Source organism: Nestor notabilis, unplaced genomic scaffold, assembly GCF_000696875.1.
Source record: "Nestor notabilis isolate BGI_N333 unplaced genomic scaffold, ASM69687v1 scaffold2376, whole genome shotgun sequence".
NCBI lineage: Eukaryota > Metazoa > Chordata > Aves > Psittaciformes > Psittacidae > Nestor > Nestor notabilis.
Window position 1 is genome coordinate 2,928 of NW_009932179.1, and position 26,646 is coordinate 29,573.

Consider the following 26,646-nt stretch of genomic DNA (forward strand, 5'->3'; position numbering starts at 1 on the left):
AATATCATAATTTGTGACCTAAACTACTTACAATAAAGGCTTTTTCAAGCAAAGAAAGCAAAGTTCCTGCTTTATTATAACTGTTTTCTTACAGCACAGAGGTGGTGATACTTCAGGAATGGATGCAATGTTTCACAAAAAAATGACACTGTCAAAATCCCTAATTAGAAGGCATGACTGAAATGACATGATAAATAGGCCATAAACAATTCTCAGACCAAAGTCTTCCCATCCTTCTACCTCACCTGCTCGAAGGGCCTGGGATCAGCTCCTAGGAGCTGCTGATTAACTCACCGTCAGAGCCAGTAGTTTTCCATAGGTGAGATGGGCTGGGATGTGGTCACTCTTGGATCGCAGTGACTCCATGTACCAGTGTTCTGCTTCTGGCAGACGGCTCATTCTCATGTAGGCTTCTCCTGGAGGGTAAAACAAATGACAAACGCTAGTGAGAACGTCCAAAGTTTCTCAAGGCTTTCGTAATTTCTAATTTGAAAAGGGTAAAGTGCTTTGAACACCTACAATGACACACACAGAGATAAAAAAAAGCCTTACAGAGACTTGAGTGAGGAGATTGAGTAATTGCCTTATTAGGGCTGAAAAAGCATAGTTGAGATGAAAGTCTTGTTGGAAAAGATTTGCAAAAGAGATCTCCAGCTGCTAAGTTTCAGTCAAAAGTTTCAAAGCAACAGAAGTTTTATCACCTCTACTTTAGAAAAGTTACTTCTTTTCCATCAGTCTCCATTGCACAGCATGGAATGGCAGGGAGAGTACGGAACATGGTTGCATTTAATCATAATACATTAAGAACCTAGATTTTTTTAAGCTAGGAAAGGTTAAGAAAACAGTCCTGAAACTATATTGGAGGGAGGGACATTAAAAAAAGATTATAAATCTCTTAATGTAGTAAAATTAGGTCATCTGCCACAATTAGTTTAAATTAGAATATGGCATTCATAATTTTAAAATTGCTAGTCTTTAGAAGTCGCATATGAAATGACCGAAACTGGACATTTTTCAAAGTGAAATCCTTTACTGTGAGAGGCTGAGACAGGCAATGTTGAAGAACAACAGATGAATGAGATGTCAGAAAGCCACACACTGTTGTACAGATAATTGTAGACTTGAATTTTCTGAGAAAGAATTTGACATACAGAGAAAGACAGGCTCTTTCTCCAAGAAGGAAAGGTTGAAAATAAGCAACATCAAACAAGTATGTAATGGTGAAGAACAGTGACTTTCAGATTCAAAACCTGCGTTTACACAGCTCTTTCACTAGGGCTCTAGATATAAATGTGCCCTTGCCCAAGCCAATGACAGACTCAGGAGAGTCAGGATTTCATCATCTCACCAGCTGATTCACTCCAAATAAATGATTAAGTATCTTCCCAAAATCATGAAATCACAGTTTACCCAGTGCCATCCTTGGAGGACCCAAGTAGAGGTTGGCTAAGGCTTGCTCCAGGTGAGCCACTGCCCCCAGTTCTGCATTACCTGGAAATTAATAGCTGTGAGGGCATCAGGGAGAGAGAGAAGGATGAGTGTTCTTTATTAAAGTTTGAAGCCAACTACCACACCCCAAAATAATCAAAGCAAAAGGTGCCACCTACATGCTCAAAGTAAAATGGAAGGAACTCTTACCATGGGAGGAACTATGAAGGATTTTCTTGATGAAAGAAAAATGGACAAGGCTAGATAGATTTTTTTTCCTATCTAAGACATGAGAGAATAGGGATCCCAGGCAAAATGTGGCTCATTAGTCTGGTTTCAGGACTTAGAGTGCAGTGCATTCAAAATGATGAAACCACAGACTAAAGACAAAATAAGTCTGATGTAGAGTCAGAAGTCACACTGAGCCCAGGCTAAGGGAAGCCACCATGATTTTTATGAGCAAATACAGTTTTTCCAGGAAGGGGTGTAGGCCTGTAAATCTAGCAGACAAGGATTTCTGATTCAAAGATCTACAGAACACTCTGTACTCATGCACTGGTCTTGGATATCTGATTACATATACAGAAGTAGATGATGTTTCAGTCCTGTAAGTACTCAAGTCATTCTACTGCTGGTTAGGGCCAAACTAAAAACAACAATTCCCCCAAAAAGAGAGGTCAAATTAAACAAAACAAAGCAAAACAAAACCCAGACAGGAAATAAATCCCAGAAAAACATGAGCACCCTCCTCCGACAATCACATCCAGGGGTATCAGTGTCACATGTATTTTTTCCCTATGTCAGCACTCACAAATAAGTGACATAATATTATACCTTGTTATGTGAAAAACAAAGTCATCAAGTCAAGTGTAGAAAGGATGGAAGAAGCCAGAAGTCAAGCTATATGCTGCCCTCAAATCCCCTCCTTAGCTGTATGCTTTGTGGCAGAATGTTTAATTATTTTCATACTTTTCCCACAGGCCCCTGCTGCATTTAGCATACAGGAAATGAAGAATTCATACTGTGCTTTTCTTTAAGTGGAAAATTCCAGCCCAACCTGTTACAGCTTGGCAAAGTTCCAAGCAATTAACAACGAGATCCTTTAAAAAGTAATGTAAGCAGCTGTAAGAGATGAAGTTGTTATCTGCCAGTAATATATGGTGAATACACTGCCAAATTTCAAAAAGATCGAAGGTTCTCATTTATTTTCCATGATGGATTCTGATATAAGAAAAGATTAACATCTTAGGAGTACTGGCAAATTCAATTTTTAATAGGTTTTAAGAGCTCAACTACTTTACAGGCTAACCTCCTAAAACTTTGAGGGCACTTCTGAGTGGTGCATCTAGGAATGAAGCAATGATATGTCAATCAAAATGTCAATCTTTTGAGAAAGAAAAGTCCCCTGAAGACTTTACAGGGAATTTTCTATAGCTGAACATTTTTTTTTCTGGAGTATGTTTTCTGTCCCTGCACTCCATATCATCAAGAATCACTATATTATAAGCAATTAGAACATGTCATTACTACAGAAGGAAGTACTGTTAGGGAGTCTGTTACTAATTTCATCTTCAAACTGATTTACAATGACAGTCCTGTCTAAAAAAAAATGAAAGTAAATTGAAAACTGACAAAGGCTCTACCACTGCCATACTCAAATACTGGAACAAAATCAATGAACTGTTAACTGAAGTGTTAATTCAGTCAAGTGATTTTATGTGTTAGACTGATGAAATTTTAATAAAAGCTATTCTAGCTTAAGACAGTTTTCCAACAAAATTGAAGAGAACATGACTTTTGTCATTCAGGTGTCATTCAGGATGCATTTGTATGTTTGAGATTAAAATAAGAAAAACAGTATTTGTCATTTGCAGTCATGTATTTTGATAAACTTGCAACATGAATGATTTAGTCATTAGGAAAATAATAGTGTCTGTTGGTAGAAAATATGCAAATCAATGGTACATGTGAGCAGGTTTCTATATTTACTTTAACAATTAATTTATAAAATCTTTCAAAACATGCTCAAAATCTGAAAGATCACACACACACATTTTATTAATGAAACTTGTCAGATCTATAAAGTTCAGCAGAGGTAAGAACAACAGAGAAAGAAATTAATGGCAGTCGAAACCTTAGGACATAAATTGACAGTTATTGTAGCTCCCTAATCCGTATCAAAATGCAACCATTTGCAGCATTGCCTGCACAATGAGTAGTGGTAAGAAATTCAGTAGCCAACTCGAGTAAAAGGGGACAAATCAGTAATTCAAAACTGTTTCCATTTTCTCAGGGGTTGGTTCAGCTATATATTTTCTGGGCTTTATGCATCCGTTTCTTAGCTTATTCTACAAGGAGTAACAGATTATTAAACTGTAACTCTCATTTACTAATGTAGTGCAAGAAAAACAGTATGCAACTGAAACACTATTTAAAGGACTGAATACATAGTTCATTACACCTCTCATAATACTTTATGACAAAGAAATGGGGAAAGGGCTACCTTTTTACTAGACTTAAGACAGCACAATTAAGATCCTGGCACTCAAGTGGATTTATTTTTTTTTTTGCCATAGGGATAGATCAGTTGCAAGACTACCATTCTCCAAACAATATTTTCCCATATTTCCCCAGAATCCTTGGAATAAAAAAAATAGTATTTCAAAATAAACAAACCCCAAAACCCACAAAACAAAACAAAAAAATCCAACAATCTAAACCAACACCAAAAATATCCCCACTAAAATCCCAGGACAAATTAATTATTCCTAATTAGAAAACAATATCAATCATATTAAGCATTAATTATTTATATGAAACAATAATCAACTTGCTAGCAGCTATTTCCCCTGAAAGGCTAACTTCTAATTTGATAATGAAGGGGAATGTGATTTTAATACAAATACAAATACAAAGACACAAGTAAAACTTTTCTAATATATACCACATGTTGTTAAAAAGAAAGACTGGGTACCATTTACATGAATGTGTGTTACACAGTTCTAGATTAACCTTTCATCTGCTGCTTTTGTATTTGTTCTGTTTCAGATGCATGTTGTCACACCAAGCAAAGGCCATCTCCTTGCAGGAAGCATGTTAAATGGCTTTAAACTTAAACAGGGGAAGTTTAGGTTAGATATAAGGAAAAGTTCTTCACAGTGAGGGTGGTGAGGCACTGGAATAAGTTGCCCAAGGAAGTTGTGAATGCTCCAACCCTGGCGGTGTTCAAGGCCAGGCTGGACAGAGCCTTGGGTGACATAGTTTAGTGTGTGGTGTCCCTGCTTATGGCAGGGGGGTTGGAACTAGATGACCTTAAGGTCCTTTCCAACCCTAACTATTCTATGATTCTATGTTAAGACTTATCAATCAGCAAGTACAATGGAATGATGGCTGTAATAGCACTATGCCTCTTCAAGTGTCATGTACCCGTACTTTCAGATTAAGAACATATGTCCTTCTATGATCTTCCTCTTAGGACCCCAAAATATACTGCTGAAAAGACAACTGAAAAATTATCTCTGTAAAGAAGACAATGCAGGGTAAACCTGTCTTGAATCATCTTTGTATCTGTTAATTATCTGCCACTCAAATTTCTGGATCTTAAAAATGTAATATAGAAAATACAGAATTTGGCACTGACAAAAGCATATGTCAAAACAGAAAGGAAGATGGAGATGCACTTTGAAAACGAAAAGTTCTAACACATACATTCAGTCAGGATTTAAATTTTATTTTTCCATCATTTGAATTGGGAACATGAACAGGCTGCGTTAGAAAATGATGGAGAAGTCTGCATCCCTGTGTACTACAGTACCACAAGGGGTTTGTGTCTTTCATATTGCAACTGTGCAGCCTCCTTGCTCAAATTAAGGCTGCAGATGCACTTACCATCAATGCACCTGTCTGGATACGTAACTTCCTTCTTTTTTCCCTTAGATACCAGCACATACCATAACAATAACATGGTAAATCTAGAAGCATAGTTTCATGTTATGCTATACTGATGTTTAAGATATATTGCAAAAGATTAACAGTCTTGGTGATAAATATGCAGTGCATGTACATCTCTGCAACAGCTGAAGCATGTAAACTTAATGAGCATCAAGTTCTGCAGAGACTAAGGATATTCTGTTTGGGTTTTTTTTTCCTTTTACAAAACAATCTCCTTGAAGATTTCAAGGAATGTATTGTATTTTAAGAGGGTTTTTGATGGATGGAAGTCAATCCACATCTACTTTGGTTGAGCAGTTTCTTATAGGCTTCAGTTAGCCAAAGCAAAGCCTTTGATCTTATTTAATTAGACCACTAAGCTACTTTGGAAGGAAAATACCTAAAGTGGAAAACAGATACAAATGAAGGGCAAAATAAAATCACTTGCAGTGTGAACTTTGCACAGCTGTTTGCTGTTGTACAAAGTCTTTCAGTGAAAGAAGTATACTGACACAAATAGAGGCATTGAGATCACCTGAGATAGATAATTTCATTTTCCAACAGACATGCAGCAGTATAACACAAGGGAACAAACTAAGAATTCATAACTGAACAAGTACTCTTTTTTTGCCTTTTATATTATTTACACACATTTAATTTTTTTTTTTTTTTGTCAGTAAAACAGACATTATTACACCAGTCTAGGTTTCTTTAAAACCATCTTAACAGAAGCATTTTCCATTAGAATCATGCCTAAGTGGGATCCCTGTAGTCCAGTTTCAGTATTGGACCATATTTTTGGCCTACAAATGTTATGATTATCCTTATTTTCATACAAACCATGTATGTTTAAAATACAAATGTATTTCAGGCTTAGACTTAGCTTTTTCAGAATATTGCTTAAGAAAACTCATGCAATTCACATGAAATTATGCATCAATCGTCCAAAGAGATAAAACCAGGAAGACCTCTCAGGTCTTCTGGGAAAAAAAACCCAACAAATGACCCTGGTCTCAGACAGTGCATCTATTACCCGCTCAGCAATCCACTGCTGTAACCTTCACACTCAGCTTGAATCCCTCAAACAAAACAAAGTGAAAAAACAGGAAACGCTGCAATCAGCCTGGAGATTTATACACAGCTTTGGCCAGCAGATATAAACTACCATAGTCTGCAAGCTCTCAGAGGAAGAAGGGTTAAAGTAGTAGGATGGGAATAGGGAAGGGTAGAGAAGGAAGCACAGAATTTTACTTCCCTAACCATTGGAGTGAAGTCCATTCTTACTTCTCTAGAACATGTAATAAAATATACATATGAAAGAAAAAAAAAAACACCAAACCCCACCTTTTTTTGACCAAGATAGTTTTAAAAGAAAAAAAAAAGTTTGTAGAGTACATTTAGTAAGAAATTACCAGTAAAGCTTCATGAGATGCATAGGAAGCATGACTGGAGCTCAGATCAGTGCAGGTACCATGCTCTGCATGAGTTACGATGTGGGATATGTATTTCACAGCTTAATCAACTTTGGCTTTTAAAAAGTAAGTAAGTCTTGCACAGCATGAACTGTAAAACTATACCAGCAAAAGTGTTTCTTGGAGTTCTAAACAATATTTAAAAGTAATTCAATAAAAAAACATTTAATGGGAGCAAGGGGCAAATGGGATAGGAGCCTTAACAATATTAACAGGTTTGTACAAACAGCCACATCCATCCAAAAGCATAATCAAATGAAGCAATAGTTATGTTATAATCATCAACATGGAAAGTCTCTCTGCATGCTAAGCCTTTGTACTTACGATGCAAACCTCTGCACCAGATGTAAAATCTGGCTCCCTTTTCCTGCTCTGTACCTGGCTGCCACTTGTGTACGATTTGTTTTCTGTCCATGTGCAATGTAGCAGATTAGTAAAGAGAAATCTAAACTCTAATTTGCGCATCATTAACTGTATTAATTCCTGCAATGTTAGGTTCCTTCGTGACTTGCATTTCTTATTAACAAATATCTGTAAGACTTTGCATTAAATGCATTTTAAAACAGACAATCGAATGTTAGCTTACAAGGGCAGAGGAAGCGTCATAAAAACATTTGTCCTTATGACAGTATCCTGCCAGTCTAAACCTGAACAATGCCACCCCAACATCTTTCTTGTTACTGTTCAGTATTAAAATAAAGCCTCCATGGTCCACCTCACACCACTCACCTGGCAGGAATATGAATTACTGTAGCAGGTGGGCCAGTGTGGTTTAAAAAGCAATGTAATACAATCAACCGTACAGTATCAGATTTCAAGAAATGCAAAAGCCATCTAGAGCAGAGTCTGAACCTTAAGCAATCCTAATATTGGCATTAAAGTGTTCAAGATCCCACAGGGACCATTTTATCTTTTGACCCCAGGCTTTAATTGAAACTTGAAACAAAATATATTACCTATTTAATGCAGCTGAGCTGGACTCTGGCCTTTCTAGTGCATGTTGCCATGCCAAGCAAATTAATCTGTGTAACCTTAGCATGTACTTTTTAATTTACATCAAAGAAATATGACTTAGAGAAAATAAATACCAAGCCAACCCTATAGAGCTTGTTGAATAATTATTTTGATTCTAGTTTTAATTTTCAGCTGTTTGAGCTCTTTTAACAAAAAAAAAAAAAATAAAGACAGAAAAAAAAGGTTTTACTTCTTGGTACAAAGCCAGAGAAACATATGGTTTCTTTAGCCGAGTTGTTGCACACCTGGCAAAATAAATCATGGCAACAGGAGACCAACATCTGCCCTGCAACTTCTCATATGCACAAATGTAGAACATTCAATGCTGGTATTCAATGCAGGCAATCCTGCCTTTTGTACCATAAATAAATGCAAAGTCAAATGGACGGCTTGCTTCTTGAGCCCCAGTGCTTCTTTTTCCTTTAAGAGGCAAGTTACTTAGGATTTTAAAGAATGAGAGTCAACTGGACAGGCTGGCACACTGGAGGAGTGAGTAACTGGGCCTGTCAGAGTGAAAGGCCAATAGAAGCAAGCACAGGAAAAGAAGTGTAACACAAACAGGGAAAGCAGGTGGTGTAAAGGCTTAACACTGCTGGAGTGTTAATGCTACCACACTCAGAGTGCTGGAGTTCAAACCTAATTCAGTCTAAACAGTTCGTCTTCTGTTTATTGTCTTTTGAGTATGTCATGTACACCATACAGGGGGAAAAGCTTCCATAAAAACTTTAATGACATCATTGAATAATTATTAAAAATCAGAGAAAGCAGTGTTTTCTTAGATCACGTGCCAATATGTGGCAATATGCAGCAATATGCATGTCATTGAACGAAGCAGAGTGATTGACAGAGACTCAGAATATATTAATCACAATAACAAATGCAGCAGATAATCCTCAAACTCTAATTATTCCTGGACTTCATGATAAATTTCATGTAGAGAGACTTCATGTAGAGAGACACGGAAAGACCCTTCCTTCCTAAGCAAATGGAGAGCACTCCCCAGTTTTTACCCCTTCTCCTCAGCAATAAGCAGATGGAGAGTGGGCACAGCTCAGTGTCAGGTTCATGCAGTTCCAGGCGGACAAGACAGGATTGGCCTATTTCAGTTCCTCCAGTCTCCCTTTTAAAGGCAAGAAGTAGGCAGACAAGTTTATGTAAAGTTGTTTATCAAAGAAAGTGTTACAGCAAATGTGTTTATAATTTTATCTTGAACTTCAAAACAGAAATAAACAAAGCAGTTGGCCTTCTGATGCCCGATGACACGGTATGAACTGCAGAGTGGATGTACTCCTGATAATAGATGCAGTTCGCTTGTTCCCCTGTCACACCCAATGCAAAGAGATGACTGAATGGGTGGTTAGGATTTATCTCACCCAACTTGAGCTAGTAAATCAAAGCTAGTCATCTCAGCTCCTTTTACAGGAGAAGTATTCTTGCAGGGGATTATTTGTATAATCTAAAATAGATGTCTAAATCAGATGGGCTTAATTACTACCCAGAGGTTTTCTCCTTTCCACCCCATAAAGCAAGTATAGCTAGCTAGCTTTGTGGTGTCATCTAACTTTTACACTAATACAGGTAAGAGAGACTAACCTAAACTAACTCCAGCCCTGTATGCTCAGGTAGGCACATCCAGGACAGCTTTAAACAAATCAGTCTGAGTCCTGCTGTTAATATAGCTGCACTGCGCTAAATTCAAATCACTACCTGACCCTTTACATAGCCCCTTGGATTGCCTTTGCAGCATGGTAAACAAGCTACACCCCAACAACTAGAGTGAAGCAAGTTCTGGTTTCCCTGCAACAGCTGCCATCACAACAGCAAACAAAATACAAATAAATGCTATGTTAATGATTAGTTTCTCTTCACCAAGCTCCATAATAGCCTGTTGCTCTTTGCAAGGTAAGCTCAGCTGACTTGTTATGCCGCTAGGACATCCGTGAAGTGCTGGCAGCTGACTAAAGGAAGCAAGCCCAAGTATGGGCTAAACAGTGGAAGGAGGAAGGGTAGAAGCAGCCAAGCCCAGCCAAAGGACTGAGCTGGTCTTTGTGTTCACTATCGCTTTGAGTTAATAAATGCAAATCCCAGGAACACAGTGAACTTGTACATCATGGACTGTGCTTACAAAGGCAGCTGAGAAAGGCCTTCTGAACCTAAAAAAGTAACCAATGGGCAAAAAAAAGTAAGGAACTAAAGAATCTTATAGGTCATAGTGGTTCTAAAGAGAGCATACTGTTTTTCTAATGGGAAAAGAAAGAGTGGCACAGGTCCACTTTGCAGTGGAACAACTATCATGCTAGAAACAACGCTGGTCTACTTTTTCCAATTTCTGTATTTCTGAGGAGCACTTTTATCAGAATTATGAAATATATATTTGCACTAAAGAGGGCAGTCAAACTTCAGAGGATTCGCTGGAGCACTCCAGTACTTCAGTCACTATAGGACACTGATAGCAAGAAGTTTAAGTCACACAGAGTGGTGACTGTTGATAACCCCACCAAATTTACCAGCAAATCCTGATAAATAAAACTGATAAAACAATAGCTCCACTAAGCCTACCTGTGAAGTACATGCAAATATCAACTTGTGTGTTCTGGAGATTTTAGCCATTTGTATTAACATGATAAAGCTTAGCATTCAGGGAGAAGTAACTCTCCATTGAATTATATGAGCTGTTAAGGAAGTGTTTATAGTACTATTGACATTAGGTACTTTGTCACTATCAAGGCACGAAAAGTAATTAATTTAGCATTTACAGAGACATAAATTAATTTAGCATTTACAAACACATAGCGTCAATTACAACTACAATTTTAGAGTATTTTTTTCCTACGACCTAGTACTTGTAAGGAGCTAATAAAAGATGTCTTCCTGAATAAGTAGAGAGGAGTGGTGCCTCCTTTCCACAACTGTGTCAAACCAAATGACATCAACCGATACATTCCCTCATACATTAGGCACGGGGAGGGGAGAGGAGAGAGGGATGACCACAAAACCCCACATGCTTCCTGTTGATCCTAACTGTTTCCACGTATATTTTTAATCACTCTACTTTGAACTACTTTAAAATAAAGCATCTTACACCCTTTTCTGTCCTAGATAGGAGCTCACAGAGTCTACTGGGCCAGACTCCACAGCTGCTTAGCAGAACCAAATGCCCTTTCAGAGAGAATTCCACTTAATTCTCCATGCATTATAAATGTAAAACTGCTGCACGGACACTCCTAAAGACATCCAGTAGCTAACAGTCTTATCATTTAGTATGCCTTAAGCATTGCAGTTGCTGGCATTTAAGCTCTGAACCTGGTTTGGCTTGTATTTACTGAAGGCAATTATTTTTGTTTTTATTAGCTAATTCATTTTAGCACCTGTTGCCTGGCTAAGATTTTTTGTTTCACCCTGCCTGACTCCTTAATTGTCTATCTGAGGCAGCAACAATGCACTTACCCATCATGTTGTATAAGCTCTGTGGGGCAAACTGCCTTGGCATTTTCTGTATTGCTTCTTTGTAAACCATAAGGGCATCCTGAAAAGACACACAAGTGGGACAAATCATTAGTAAAGCACCAATATCAAAAGCAGTCTTTCACATATACAGTAAAACCGAACTATCTTCCTTTCAAAATGAAAGGTGCAGAGAGTAAGAAAATACAACATCATAAGTTCAAAACTTCAAGAGAGAGAAACATCAAATTTCTCATTTACAGAAGTTTTTCCAAAGTCAGTGAAGCTTATTGACAAGAGATCAAATTAGTTCCAATATTGCAACTCTTCTCCCAGGCACAAGTATACATTTTTTATATCCCTCAAAGACTCACGAGTTTATAAACGTATATTCTATAGGCTGTCAGAGAATACGGAATAATATCACACTGCAGAAAAAAGGACTTTCTGATGACTAAGTTACAGTAAGTGACCTAAAAATATTGTCTACTACCAAGTAATGACAAAACATAATCTACACAAATGAAATCTGCTCCATAGAAAGAATGAGATGGACTAGTGTCAAGAATGCCAAAATTGGATTCCCTCGCAGATGTGCTGTGCCTTGAATTACTTGATCGCACATCTATGATTCATTCAATACTTAGTATGCTTACTGGTCAGTCTGTTAGCTCTCCATAATGTTCCGCATGATCCCATCAAATGGTCATAGCTGAAATACACTTAAGAAAATCTAAGAGTATGATCAACTCAAGGCTGGATCAGACTGCAATGATCACCAAGCAGAAATCTGATAGTATATATTCATAAAATCCCTTGCACCTCCCAGACACTGAACTCCTACTCTATGATCTATTGGCTGTGGAGACAACATGCTGCTGTTGTCTTATCTTTATGGATGTATTAGCTCTCTGTGTTTTAACCAATTATTACTGCCATCTGACAGAGCTGGATACAGATGACAGAGAATCCACAGAGCTTGTGCATGCCTGATCTTAAACAGCTGAGTTAACTGCCGTGGTCAGGAAGAGTTATATGGATCAAAACCACACGTAACTCCTGTCTGAAGTATGCTTGGCAAGGCAAAGGGAGAATGACTCTTTCAAATACTGCTAAAAGTAAAAACTCAATCAAATGTCCAGTTTTAGTAATTTCATCAGGGAGAACGAAGAGGAATCACAACAGTCACATTTGCACATGTAAATGAAATGGGATGGGTTAAATGCAGCATAGGGTTACATTAAAGATATCTAACCCACATCAGCACTTAAATTATCTGAAAATAGCACATAGTGGGATGTTCTTAATCACTGAAGTTTCGAATTGTTCCAACTAGGTCTTATTTTTGGAGACTAGAAAGCAAACATAATTGCATTTTTTCAACTAAAGATGGACTTAATTCTGGTTTGAATAAAAAGCCAGTACACTTTAGATCAGCTGGTCTGTAATCAGGCTATATTCTTTGCATACCAGCTATGGGGATAAAGCCAAAAAGAATGAATTAACATGTAACAGATGTGGCCATTGCTAATGTTGACTCTGACATCAGAACATCGCTCTGCTAATTAACGTCGTCACACCTGTGGCTATAGAGAAGAAATATTCTCTGTAGAGAATGCTCATCTTGATTTGGTGAAATTCAATCAATTTGTGCCTGTGATGTATTTTGAAAGTCTGGCTGGAAGCAATAGCTATTACTTACATATGAAAGTTTTATCATTACATAAGACAAATCTGGAGTCTTACCTCATAGTGTCCTTGTTCATGAAAAAGTTTTCCTAAGTTATAAAGACAACTAGTAACAGAGCTTTTATGGGCATGAGGATCTTTCAAATTTTCATCAGGGATCTCTGAACACTTCAGGAAAGTCCTCCTGGCTTCCTCTGTCTTCCCTTGGTTCATCAGGATGATACCAGTATTTAAATAGGCAGCTGCGAAGAGGGAAAAAATATTATCTTTTGATGTGATTCTGATGTTTCAAAGTAATATCTGAAAGATATTACTTAAAAGTAGTATCTGAAAGAGACCCCATGGTTATCTAATTTGGGGTTTGTATAGTGTAGATCACTCACTGGTATAAAGAGGAACATAGAAGAGGTAAAAGTTCAGAGATAACTAAAGAGAAAGTGGCTATAAAGACTGAGGAAGGAGGGAAGGGAACACTGGTTAGGCAGGGTGCTCCATTTTGTTCCTCTTTTTAGGACTGTATGAAGCATATAGCATCAGTGTTTGAAATGTTACAAAAATATATACATATATTTATACATATATACATGTATGTGTATATATACATATATAGAAGATTTAATACTGAAGCTACAAAAAAACCACAGCAATCTTAAAAAGCATCCACTTAATTTTGGAACTGATTGCTAGCAACATCCTATGCATTATTTCCCTTTTCCCCCAGGCAAGACAGGAAAAGTGAAAGGACTTCAAAAATACTTGTATTAACCACACCACATACCTCAAAAATCAGGGACTGGCTATATGAAACAGAAAACAGGAGACTGAAGATTTGGGCAACAGCACTGATGGCTCACTACCCCAGATCAGAAGCAGTGCTGTCCAGTGTTAACTCATTATCTGCTTCCTCCCTACACTACATTAAATGTAGTTGTTGACTAATAAACACTTGCTTTCAAACAAAAAGTGCACATTTTCACTTTTTGCTTTCTGAATTAAAACCTTTTTTTTTAAAAAAAAAAAAAAAGTGTTACTATAGACTAGGAAGATTTCCCTAAGAGAAAACCCTAGTCAATATTATGCAAGCTTGTATAGTTGAAATACTTACATGCTAGTGTGGGTCTGCTACCAATTGCCAATTTATAGTAATGCAACGCCTCTGAAAACCTGCTGTTTTCCTGAAGTAGTAATCCTCTGCACAAGGAAAAGAAGCAAGAAAAAGAGAGGGGGAGGTTACTGCAAAGAGTAACTTCAAAATAAATACTGAGAACAAAACTAATATAACAAACAAACATATGCTGACTGGTATTTCAGAGATACAGCTCTGCATGTTACCAACAATTAAATGGGAAAATTATGTGAAAACAAGATTAAGTCATAGACATCAGGTGCATCCACATAGATTTAAAAAAGTAGATGTTAAATGCAACAGTTTGGGCTTTCTTGGAAACCAGGAGATTAATTTATTTAGTTGAGAAAATGGTAGACTTTGAGACTTTTTATAGCGGATGGGGTATGGTTGCGGTATTTCTAAGCCACTCATATTTAGCCTGTTGTTTTTCCTTGACTTGAAATAAGCAGATCTTATTCCAAATGCACAATAAAATTAACACACTTCACATGTATTGCAGTAAGCAGTCCTCTTGTTAAGCAATTTCACTACATTACATACTGTACAGCTGAGCACCTACACCAGTTCAATTTTTTCCTGTCTTCTTTCTGCTCTGAACAAATTTAATAAACAAAGAATATCAAAATTGATACTGAATACTTCCAGTTCTCAGTTAGTTTCATAATTCTGGGTCTTTAATTAAAGTTTTCAAGACAAGCATCCTTGTGAACTACAATTTACACCGCCATCCACAAATTTCTGAGAAATGCGCAGTCTGGACATCAGTGATATGCTTAAATGAAGGCCCAAAGCATTACAGTGTTCCCAAAGTTTTAGAACACTTAAAAAAACATACACAAATACATTAAAATCACAACGATTTAAAAATTCATAAAGATTAGTCATTTCAGAGTAGAGACTTAGACCTTATTATCCTGAGATAAATGTCCCTCTTCACATACCTCAAAATATCCAGGAAAAAATAAATGTAGCTATTTCTTTTAGGTGGGAAGGTTATCACCTCTATTTGTAGATTCCCCAACCTACAGCAATTTCCTCTTCTTCCTCTATGCTTTCATCTGCTGACACCTTTTTGAATTGCAAAGATCCTGGACTTTTTCCATCTCTGGTCTCTAATCAAGAGACTTTTTTCCCTCCAAGTCTCACAAAAACTTTTTGAATTAAACCATTAGACTTTAAGGGAAGAAAATCCAACCCAAACTATTCAATGATTCTAAAAGAAAAGGGCACTTAGCTAAAGAAGTAACCATCATCTAAACTATTTCCTTCCCATCACTGGGTCAGGGTTTAACAGAATGGAGGAATAGGTACTCTTTTTTTTCTACACTATCTACCAGCACCACATAGTTTTGCTTCTGAAACTCTCAAGTAATTTCAGATTAGGTAGTAAATCACTTCTAAGAGTAACAGAACTTACATTTAGTTGGCACTTGCAGTAATGTGAGCAATGAGGGAATAACGTTCAGGATATTTTTTGGCATGGCACCAAGGTTTTTAACTAGCAGTCAAGTGTCTTGCAGGTGGCAAGAGGTATGATTGTCAGAATAGCAATAACATTTTGCAAATTTTCTAAAACCTGAATTTTGTTTACCTTAAACAATTGTATAGATTTTTTACTCTTAGATTATAGATTTTTATTACTCCAAGGGATGATATTGTTATTGTTGTTATTATTATGGCATTTTGATCCAGTTTTCTATGGATAGAAGTAGAATTAACATAAAAATAAATGAGTTGCATAGTCTCACATTTAAGCTGCTTTTTTAAAATAATATAAACATTTTTAGACACAATTTTGCGACAAATTTATCACAGAAGTTCCATTTATATTTTATTTCTGGAGTAAACCATTTCACATATTAAGAGAAATAATACAATAATTGGTCAACTTGAACAAAATAAATTACTCTGGTGAGTGTATGCGCTTTTTGGGTCAAAAGAACTTTTATTTGTAATTATTACCAAATTAATGTTCTGTGTTCACTACATGTTTTAGTATTGACACACCTAATTAAATACTTCATACTTTAAGGTTTTTTTGTTCTACTCCTCTTCTTGAAGACTTTTTTTTTCCTTTTAAAAGTTATTCCATTAACAGACATTGTCTCTCTCTTGCCCCCCACCTCATTTTTATATATACATGTCTAAACACATAAATAAAAGGCCAACCTGCTCAGATATGAGATTGAATGCTGCATTTCAGCAAATAATTAGTATATATTTCTATTTGTTATGAGGTTTGGTAGAGGAAAAAGGAGAAAAAAAACCCCCAGGATATAATTTAAAAAACCCTGACAAGGCATGAAAGTGCCTCCTTTTCTTGTGAAATTGGTCCTGATTGATCGCTGGTTTTCCCTGTGGCTTCTGACAGTGCAAAAATGGTTAGATTTATGATTGTCTAGTTCTAGTTTCAGATTAAACAAAGTCAGGAAAAGGCTTAAAGGAAAATCAAAAAATAAAATTTTCAGCTGAATAAAATTAGGGGAGCATACTTCTGACAGATACCTGGCTTGAATGTTCACCTATGAAGGGACAAGTAGTTATTTAAATAGATAGTAAGTTAAGATTATGAACATTTTATTAAACCTGCAAAGCATTTGTGAATTTACAGTGAATATTAGAAGAGTTTAAAAAGCAGTTATATTTCACTTCCAAGATGTCAAAAATGACACTGTCTCTAGCTTTAAGCTCAAACAAAATGTAGGCATATAAATACACCCACAAACCTCTATCTAATTACTCACAAAATGCAACTAAAACTAAATCCAAACATTTCAAGTTTAACTGCTGCCAAAATTATCACTGCCTGTGAAACATCTGGCTTCTCTTTTTTAGGCATGTATTATAAACCCAATCTCTTAACTGCATTACTGCTTACTATTACTTCCACAGGTCTACCGTCTCATTCATCACACACAAAGAATACAAATGAGCAATACTTCAATATTTGCCTCTGTCTCCAGTTTCAACAGGTAAAATACCACCACCTTCTTATAAATATTTACCTTTTGAGCAAACACAAATAAGCCCCAGGATCAAATGACAAAGTACTGCTTATTTCAAAGCTAGTTCAAGAAAATCTTCCCATCTTTAGGTCCTATATTCTCCTTTCCATTGATGCATTTCACAACATCTAAGCCATTTCCAAGACAAAAATCACGTTGATTTTCTGCTAGGCATTACATCAGAGAGGCAGACCCAAGGTTCTGAGGACAGTGCAGTTTACCCTTGATACCACGTTGCTAAATCAGTGAACCTGATCAGCAGAGACAGCAGGGCTGGTGAAGGAACACCAGCCCAAGGATAGGACCCTGGCAGTGGAGGAGTGATCTCCTTCACTCAAGGCTCTCTGCTGGCTGCTCCAGTAGTGCTGAGTTCAGGCAGTAAATCCCAGGGTTGCCTCTGAAACAATTACCTTTGCAGTATGTTAACTTGCATTAATTACTCTTCAACAAGCTTCAAGTGCAAGCTTGATCATATATTCACCCTTCTCCTTCAGAAATTGGTGAAGTATGCATTATTTTGTCACAGAAATGATTCCTTTTCATTGGAGTTGACTGTAGAGTCTCTTTTACTTCAGAATGGAGGCCAAAGCCATGAAAGCAAAGGTCAATACGCCTCTTGTCTTATTTTCACACGTATTAGCATTTACTATCTTCTGGCTAGAGAATTTTCATCAAAGATACTAAAATTTACCTTGAAATCACTAAAAATAAAACTTTTCTATGCCAGTTCAACTAGAGAATTGTAAAATGTTCAAGTAAACTGACCATAGTTGAACAGAAAGAAGTGGTGTCATAAGCTGTGAACTAATTGATGAATAAATAGTATAGTAAGCAAACCTTGCAAGAAAAGAACTGACTCACTACATAATAGAGGAGCATTAACACAGGCTAATGAAGTGAGACCCACAGGCTGTAACAATGAAAGTCCATGACCTCCTTGAAGTTCTTAGCATCTTATCAGCCCCATTTTGATAACCTCAGTTCCATCCTTCCTTCTATGGAAGATGGGAGGACAACCCATTATCCTCCAGCTGATTGCTAAGGTTGCAGTCAGAAGCTGGCAATGGCAGATGGAGTCTGTGCTTCCTCACTTACTGGCTCTCAAAACTTTTAGACAAAAATGAGTTTCTTTCCACTCACCTAGAAAGGAGTGATAACAGATTAATCGTCTGTAAAAAATGGCAAGCTCTTTCTGAAAAAGGTTTGATGCGTGAATATTTCCATCTTTTGTGTGTGTGTGTGAAAATAAAAAGGACGACTAAATGTTTAGCCAAAACTTTCCAATTTGGCTAATAAATGTACCTGATTGCACAATCAATGTAAAATTTGGTTGTCATGTTTATTACTATGCTTTATTACATTGAAGACATCTTTAAAAGGTTCAGGGTGCATTTGTAAGGTTCGACAAATATACAGTTCTACTCCATTTCCTTTTAAAGGAGACCATTGATTTTCATCTCACATTGCTACTTCGTCTATAGTAAATATGGGAAGAGTGGGGGAAGGTGCTCTGAATGACCTCTAGATGCAGAGGAAGAACATCCAGAAGCTGGAGTTCACTTCTTGTGGGCACTGCTGAGTCTCCAGTAGCTCACCCCTCCCAATGACCAAGGCAGATAGCTACGTAAGAAAGCTCTTTGTATAGCCAGGAGTGGATCTGTTCTTCACATGCCTTTCCCTTCTTTATTTACACTTTGAAATGACAACTGCTCTTTGGAGATTGCTGGCAGAGGGTAGAAGGAACAGACAGAAAGAATCCAAGGCAGCGATGCAGTACGAGGCCTTGAACATAAGCCAGTGGAGGAACATAGCAACTGGCACACATTGAGTACGTACCTGTCTTTTGTGGTTATAGAGACACAAAGCCTTCTCTCTTCCTTATGCAAGGATGAACAAAGGAAAGCATGTCCTTGAAATAAGGATGCTTGATACAGAAGAGTAAGCTCAAGTGATAAACTTGGATGAAGACCTTAAAGTGTTCTGGCACTTTTTAGTACACTTTCTACAGTGGCTAAGAATACCTAGCTAAATAAATAAAAAGTATAACCCCAAAATGTCCCCCAAAAAAACAAAACACAGGAGCAGTTGCTTCAAGTTTGCAGTTCCAAAACTTTATTTTCTCTTTAGTCTGCCTCCTGGCTGTAAGGCAGATAAATTAAAATGTTAATTGAGACATAAAATTTCCATTCAAAGAAAGTTTACTAACATAACTAGGAAAATGTGAAGTCTATCAGATGCAAGGAGAGTGGAGAGGAAGTCAGTGGCTCCTTTAGCATAGTAAGACAAGTGCAGTGGAAGAATAAAGTTTCTCTCTAGAAATACATGAGGATGAAATTACTTGGAAAAGAAAAAGTAAGAAGCAAGTTCTGGCTATCTAGAAATGATGCACATCACTTCTATAGATATAATGGCTCATTTAAATACATGCAGGGAAATATGTCCCCAAATGAGCTCTTTGCAACAATCCTGAATTATTTAAGCTGCCATCTTTTACCTATCTTGCTTGACCAACAACTTGAAAAATCTTCCTGTCTTCCTTCTCCACCTTGGTTTTGGCCTAAAGTCACTGAATACTAATGGCACAAAACTGGTTTTGGGGACTGGAAATCAGTCACACAATATAAAAAGGCAGCAGACAGTCTACTGTTTTTCTCAAGTTACATATTAATTTCTTCTTGTTGAAGTCCAATTAAAGCCAGCTGGTCTACTTACAAAGCAAACTCCTCAATGACTAAAGCTGGCATAAATTGACCAAGCACAATACACAAGAATGTAACTGTCATCAAAGTAAACAGGTATGACAGTGAAATATTTACAAAATTTTCAAGCCAGGTACAACATTGAAATATTTTAATCAATTTTGTTTACTGGTTGTTAGCAGTTAATACAGGGCCTGTTAGCTATTATTTTGCCATGACTGCAGTTCATCTATGCCTGAAGCTACATTTATCCCATTGATTTCAGGTGGGATTATCTACAAAGAACTATTTTTATCTAAATGCTACACTGGCAAACAAAAAAAGAAATGGAAGAAAATCCTCTTTCATTCCCCACACAGATATGTCTCCAGCTACACAGCAACAGAGGATGTGCTTTGCCTAAGGCAACTCTCTCAACTGTCATTTGCAAACTTAGTGGGTGGAAAGACAGGTATAAATGCTACAGTAGCCCAGTACATGAAATTATAAATTTTGGTCTTTAATTAAGATTTTGTTTTGGTTTTTAGTAAGCAAGCCATCTAGCTACTCAACCAAATGACTGCTATTCTTTCGTAAGAGTCTACAACTAGGTTTCATTACCAAAAAAGCCAATCAGTAAGGAACGGTACAAAGGGGAACATGTTTAATGTTTTCCACTAACACCCTGTTAGCAAATATGTAAATAGAATATAAGTCCTACTTCTTTTAATCTATAAGAACCCAAACATATCCAGTTTGCACTAACACAGAATGACCATTCCCTTTGCAGAACTCACTACGCACAGGTATCCACAACCCCACTAGGAAAAAAAAAATCAAAACAAAACAAGCACCCCCAAAACAACTTCTAGTCTTTCAGATAGCACAGTCAAAACTCTGTCATGTTCTCACAGTTCCAGGGAAGAGCTTTCCAAATGGAAGCAAATCAATCAGCAAAGAGAGTCCTATTCTTTTCTGTGCTAGTGGAGCAGTTTGGCTGGGAACCATATCAACTCCAACAACCCGTGTTTCATTGACAGAGGGATGAGGAGTAGCATTGCTCCCATCTTTCTCCCTCTCCTGGGCACTGGTGTGTGTCACATCCCAGTGGACGGTACAAAGAGGATTTGGATCTCACGGGGAGAAATTAAGACACAAACAAGGGCAAATGTCCAAATAATGCAATTTACTACCTAAAACTATTGTAAAAAATAAAATAAAATAGAAGAGAAGAAGGAAAACAGGAAGAGTAGGGGAAAAAAAGGATAGAAGCAGTATATCGATAGATTTGCAGAGAGAGAGAGAGTCAAATAGTTAAGATACAACCACGGAGTTGTATGGCGTCCCATCATCCAGATTGGTGGGAGAAGTCTTCCAACTTCTTTTATACCATATCGTGTCTGGATATCAATCAGATAGCCGTCGCCTCAGCATTGTGCAACAACTGCGACCAGTCATGGGCTGCAGGCTGCATCTGTGAATTGCGCGTTTCAGAGGCTTTTTATCTGCTGGCCACACAGTTTGTTCCTTGCAAGGATGTTCCCATCCACTTTTTGTTTCTTGCAAGGACTTTCCCATCTGCTTTTTGTTTCTTGCAAAGACGTTCCTGTCCGCTTTTTGTTTCTTCCCAGGATGTTCCCATCCACTTGTCAGAACTGAAACATCCCAGCCTCCTCCCTGTGCAAGGACGCTCCAGCTGAATCAACAGACCTGAATCCACAAGTTGTTTCAGGGAGCAATAAAGTCTCTTTTTGAGGGGTAAACAGTCTCGCCACACTCGCTACAGTTCATAGCTCAGAGAGAGCAATGGTTGAGACAAACACCTGTTTTACATATCAGTCCTACAGTGTGCCATGGCAGCAATCCTCAAACAAGATGTCTATTCCCCCTCATGTGCCCCAGCAGTCAACATAAGGTGAGAGCTGCACAGAACTTCTTGCAAGAGGGGCCTGCTATGAAATTGAATGGCAGAGTCCAAGAATTATTTTCCTAATTTTATAAAATGGAGAAAGTTTATGCAAGGACTGTGAACACCACACTTTCAAATATGTAACTGAATAGCTAGGTCACTGAATGCATTTCAGCTCTCAACCTTACAAAAATATCTGTACTTCATACAGGACCTACAGAGACTCCTGGAGCAGATTTCTGCGCCAGAGGACACCACTGGTCACAGAAGCGCTACCTCAAGAGCCGGTCTCACAATATAGCAAGATGTTATTAAGGCAGCTTCTACACATTTCAGCTACTGTCTTTGACAAAGGAAGAACTAGCTGGCAAAGCAGAGATTAATTCCAACCAGGTTTGTAACAAGTCTGCATTCACAGCTAAGAAAAAAATAATCAGGTATTTTGACAGCAGATGATGCATCCTCTTGGCTTTTTATCTCAACATCCTGCATGGAAAAAACCACTTCTGGACTATCAAGGAAGAGGAACCATAACCTTGACTCATTTCCTGTGACATGAAGTGGTGCAGCAACTTTGTCTGGGGCAGGTTCAAACACAGTTCAATATAGGTTTGTAAATGAGCATGCTTTTAGTGCTTTTCATCTCTGATAGCTCAGCAAAGGAGATTTTTATGCCAGAACCTTTAAAACACAGAAGCAGAGGGGACACAATTTCAAATATTGTATAGGCTAACAACAAGAGACAAGGAAGAAATTTGCTTATATTGATTTTTATCCAAGGATTCAGAGTTAAAATTTGACTATAAACCACTTCTGCAATCCCAGACTTTACAGAATAAAAATTTCAGCTACTCCTGAAGACTTTACTGAACAGAAATCTAAAAAAAATCCACATTTATTGACATAATACGCTAAGTTCACCGAAGTTAAGTTTATGGAAATTCATACTTGTACACACAGCCCTGTATCGCTAAAGGCAAAATTGGATGTTTTGGGAGAGAAGCAAGGGGATGGAAGTTTGGTAGAAATTTATCATTTATAGGGTATTGTATATTCCAAAACTACAACATTTAAAGCAATTAGTGTAATTTTAAAGGAAAATTCAATATTTATGTGAGATTGTGAACGTCCTTCGAAACTCAAGATAACGTAGGTTACCAATACAGATCATAAAAGAATACACTAAGCATAGCTAAGCTTAAATACAAGTGAAATCATGTACGCAAAACTGTCTTTTGCATGATAAGCCATGTTACTTTAGTCATTAATTAGAAGCGATGTGAAACGATACAAAAAAACCCATGAGCTTTAGCTAACAATCATAAGGCAACAAAGACTGAAAAGTCAAAACAAGCTAAAAATAGTTTGGTTTTAATCATTGCATAGTTTGGAAGAACAAACTACTGTTTTTCTACAGCTCTGTCCTTGGTACTTCACAATATTGAAATACATGAATTTCTCAGTTAAAAAACCCCAACAATATAGAAAGAAATCTCAGTTTATGCTGATTTACTACCCTATGAAATTTAGCTGAAGTCAGCAGTCCTACATTGCTTTGAGAATCTGGCTCTGAGATTTACTTGCAAAAATTACCTGCAGTGCAGTCCCAAGATGTCAGAGAAGTTATTCATAGGAGGCCACTGTATATGTCTTTTTGAAGCACAAACTACTTTATTAAAGTCATTTTTTAATACAATCTCCATTTTACAGTATAAAACAACAACTGAAATCCTTTCTGCACTTAAATTGCTATGAAAATCTCCTATGCTTTCAGAGTTGGCAGGAATTTACCCTCAGTTTTTCATGTGAGTTTCAGAAAACAAGCTTCCAGACAAGAATTCAAGTCCTTAGTCTGAGCTCAAGTTTTGTAAGTTCCAAGGCACAGATCTACAAAACGGGCTGGGTCACAACTATCCTGAGGTATATCTATGCATATGTTTCACTTATACTTATTTGGACCTGAGAAAATGTCAGCAGAACAAACCCATTTTTACCCATATCTAAAGTACTGACGAACCTCCAACCCAGTATTAATGTTAGCAGGGGCTTTTTTTCTTTTTATTTTTCCCCCTTCTTTTTTTCCCCTCTTTTGTTTTTATAAATGAAAATAATAAACATTTTTCTGCTGGTCTCTAAAAGGAATTTATTTAAGGTTACAGAATGGACATGCCTGAACACTATGGGAATTGACATGAATGAGACAAACCTTCAAATGGAGATTATGTAATTATGCAATCTAAATTAATGTGGTTTAAATTGTCCTAAATGGCAAAAGCAGCTGTAACTCAGAGCCATGAGGTATAATAATCAGAAAATAAAAATATACCACTGAAATCAGCCATTCACCTAATGTGTTAAATCCTCTATGTTTAAACACATTCATAGGCAATTGCTAAGCCAATGTCACATTTTAGTTTCTTGAAAGAGAGATCATCAAATGCTTCTGTTTATGTAGTTTCTCTCTTGTTTACTACCCATTACAAATTGTGAGTTAATCCTTATTTTTTTCATCGATCAGATAGCACTTTCGTATTGCTGTCTGTCAACACTCATCAGCATGTGCCAACTAATCTGTATCAAATACTGAGATGTAAGATAAAAACCAGTAAAGAGCATGTGAGACTACAATATACATCAGATATTTTACGGCCAAAATACAGTAACTAGAAATGACTGCAAGGGTGCTTTTTTTCCTAAAGTTCCATGAAATGACTGTTTCCGTTTCAAAGACACGCACTAAAAACCAGGAACAGCAAATCTAACTGGCCTCTTGCAAGCACATATAAGACACCTTTTTCTGTTACAGAATTTTTTGTAAAAGGCTCCCAGAGAACTGCACGTGAAAGCTGGGCTGAATTTGCAAGGGAGCTCTTCAGAGTTTATGCTTAAAATAACTGATTTATTTGGGTCTTGTAGTATCAAAGCACACTCCATTCACCACCTAGTTTTCGTGCTAGATATGGAAGTATCCAACACATGGAAAGACTACAAAAACAAAAAATAAAATGATGCAAGATTTTTCGATTTCTGCTGAATAACTAACAGTTGTGTGAAGCTTTTTTTTTTAAAGAAAAGGAAATAATTCTCTTGTATTTAATATACTAATAGCTTAAGAATTAGAAACCCTTTTTTGCATAAGCATATGTATACACACACTATATAGCAAACACTTCCCTCTGAATATACTTCACTTTCACAGGTATATACAAGGTAACATCATGCCTTACATACTGTAACCAGCATTTCAGTTAGATTCCTTTTACACAAATTCAGTAGAATTCCAAGAAATGTTCTATTCGACAGAAATCAAAGTTTGTAGGTATATGTCAATGTAAAGCTGGAACATTACCAGCTTGTTCTGACACCAGCAGAACTATCGAAATCTGCTTTCTTTTACATCCCTGTCTTTATCGCCCAACCCCTTTTGTCTTCTTACCCTAGTATTAACTTCAGTTTCCCTCCATGACAGAGTAAGAAACTAAAGTACTGTATAGGCATACAAAAATTTTAATAGTTATAATTTTCATCCCCAAAAAGAATGACATATAAGAAATTAAAGAGTATCAATCTGGTCACTTTTCTCCCTACCATCTTCTGCTGGATTCAGAAGATGTTTTTTAAATGTAAGCAGAAGGAGTTTCTTCTTAAAAATATGCTTTTCACACTCTCTACTGCCTAACAGACAAAAAAATTACGTATGTGTATAACTGATGTTTATTAAAAATATACATGTTTTCAGATAGTAGTTTGATTTTGGAACAGAAATTCTATTATTAAATTATTTTAAGCTTCCAGTATATTTAACTGTACAGAAAATTAATGAAATGGGCAACTTGCTCCTTGTTAAACATGGAAAAATGTAGAAAAAAGTCTATTATGGTAAATTTCATTTTGGACATTATAAATGACCATTTTAAACTAGACTTACAGGCAGAACATATTATTTTTTTATTTATTTAAAGGGGCTTACTATTTGCATTTAGTTTTTGTACATGTGTCTCACAGAGATACTTTTCACACGGGACATTATTTTCATGCTACTACGCAATGAACAGCAGTATGTAAGGTTATATATAAGGAAGAAGTTCTTCACAGTGAGGGTGCTGAGGCACTGGAATGGGTTGCCCGAAGAAATGGTAAATGCTCCATCCCTGGCAGTGTTCAAGGCCAGGTTGGACATAGCCTTGGGCAACATGGCTGAGTGTGAGGCATCCCTGTCCATGGCAGGGGGGTTGGAACTAGATGATCTTAAGGTCCTTTCCAACCCAAACCATTCTATGATTCTATGATTCTGTTCTCTGCACACATCATGAAACAGCAGCTCATGGCTATTGAAGGTGATGAGCTCATCCTGCAGCACAGCCCCGCTCTGGGGGCTTGGGCTGTGTGGGTGGTGGCAGGAGGGGAAGAAAAGGCCAGGGCCAGAATGATAAGCAGTGATGAGCAGGAAATGGTGAGATGATCAGCCAAGACACCTAGAGAATCAGCCTCCACCCTGCTGGGGCATGCAGCACAATCTTGCCTCAGGGAGAAGCTTAGCATGGCACTACCTTCAGTGTTCATGATGTGGTGTATTAATGAGTTGGGAAATCTTTTTCCCTGCTGTATAATTATTTTGATGCTCATGGTATTTATTCTTTTACCCATCTACAACAATATTCTAGTAATTAAACTTGCTTGAACCTATGCTGCTCTGAAGTCAATCACAGGAGAAAAGCAATTTGCTATTTTAACATTAAGTCCTCTGGAGCTAACCAAGGGGTACTGGTTTATGCTAGGAAGTGCTTACACCCACTCTGCCCACCAAGTATTATTCAGACTTAAAAAAGAAGTCTAAATAACACCTCTACATTTTAGCTGAGTCGGAAACAGACGGAGGGCTACTGTTGCCAGCTCATCTATCTGTACTTTTTTCAGTGTGGGGTTTTTTTCTCTCTTTTTTAAAGCA

The 26,646-nt window shown here is 37.2% G+C and overlaps 1 protein-coding gene across 1 annotated transcript in view; it reads right to left on the reverse strand.

Annotated features, from left to right (window-relative positions):
* Positions 1 to 294: 294 nt before the first annotated feature.
* Positions 295 to 26,646, reverse strand: part of TMTC2 (transmembrane and tetratricopeptide repeat containing 2) — a gene marked incomplete at its 3' end in the record, with an annotated part of 47,510 nt that continues 21,158 nt past the window's right edge. Inside the window, exons 4-7 of the mRNA XM_010016234.1 lie at positions 14,083 to 14,168; positions 13,035 to 13,219; positions 11,292 to 11,370; positions 295 to 416 (exon numbers count right to left, since the gene is read on the reverse strand). Coding sequence (XP_010014536.1) covers positions 295 to 416; positions 11,292 to 11,370; positions 13,035 to 13,219; positions 14,083 to 14,168 — 472 coding nt within the window. The remainder of the gene's footprint in view (positions 417 to 11,291; positions 11,371 to 13,034; positions 13,220 to 14,082; positions 14,169 to 26,646) is intronic.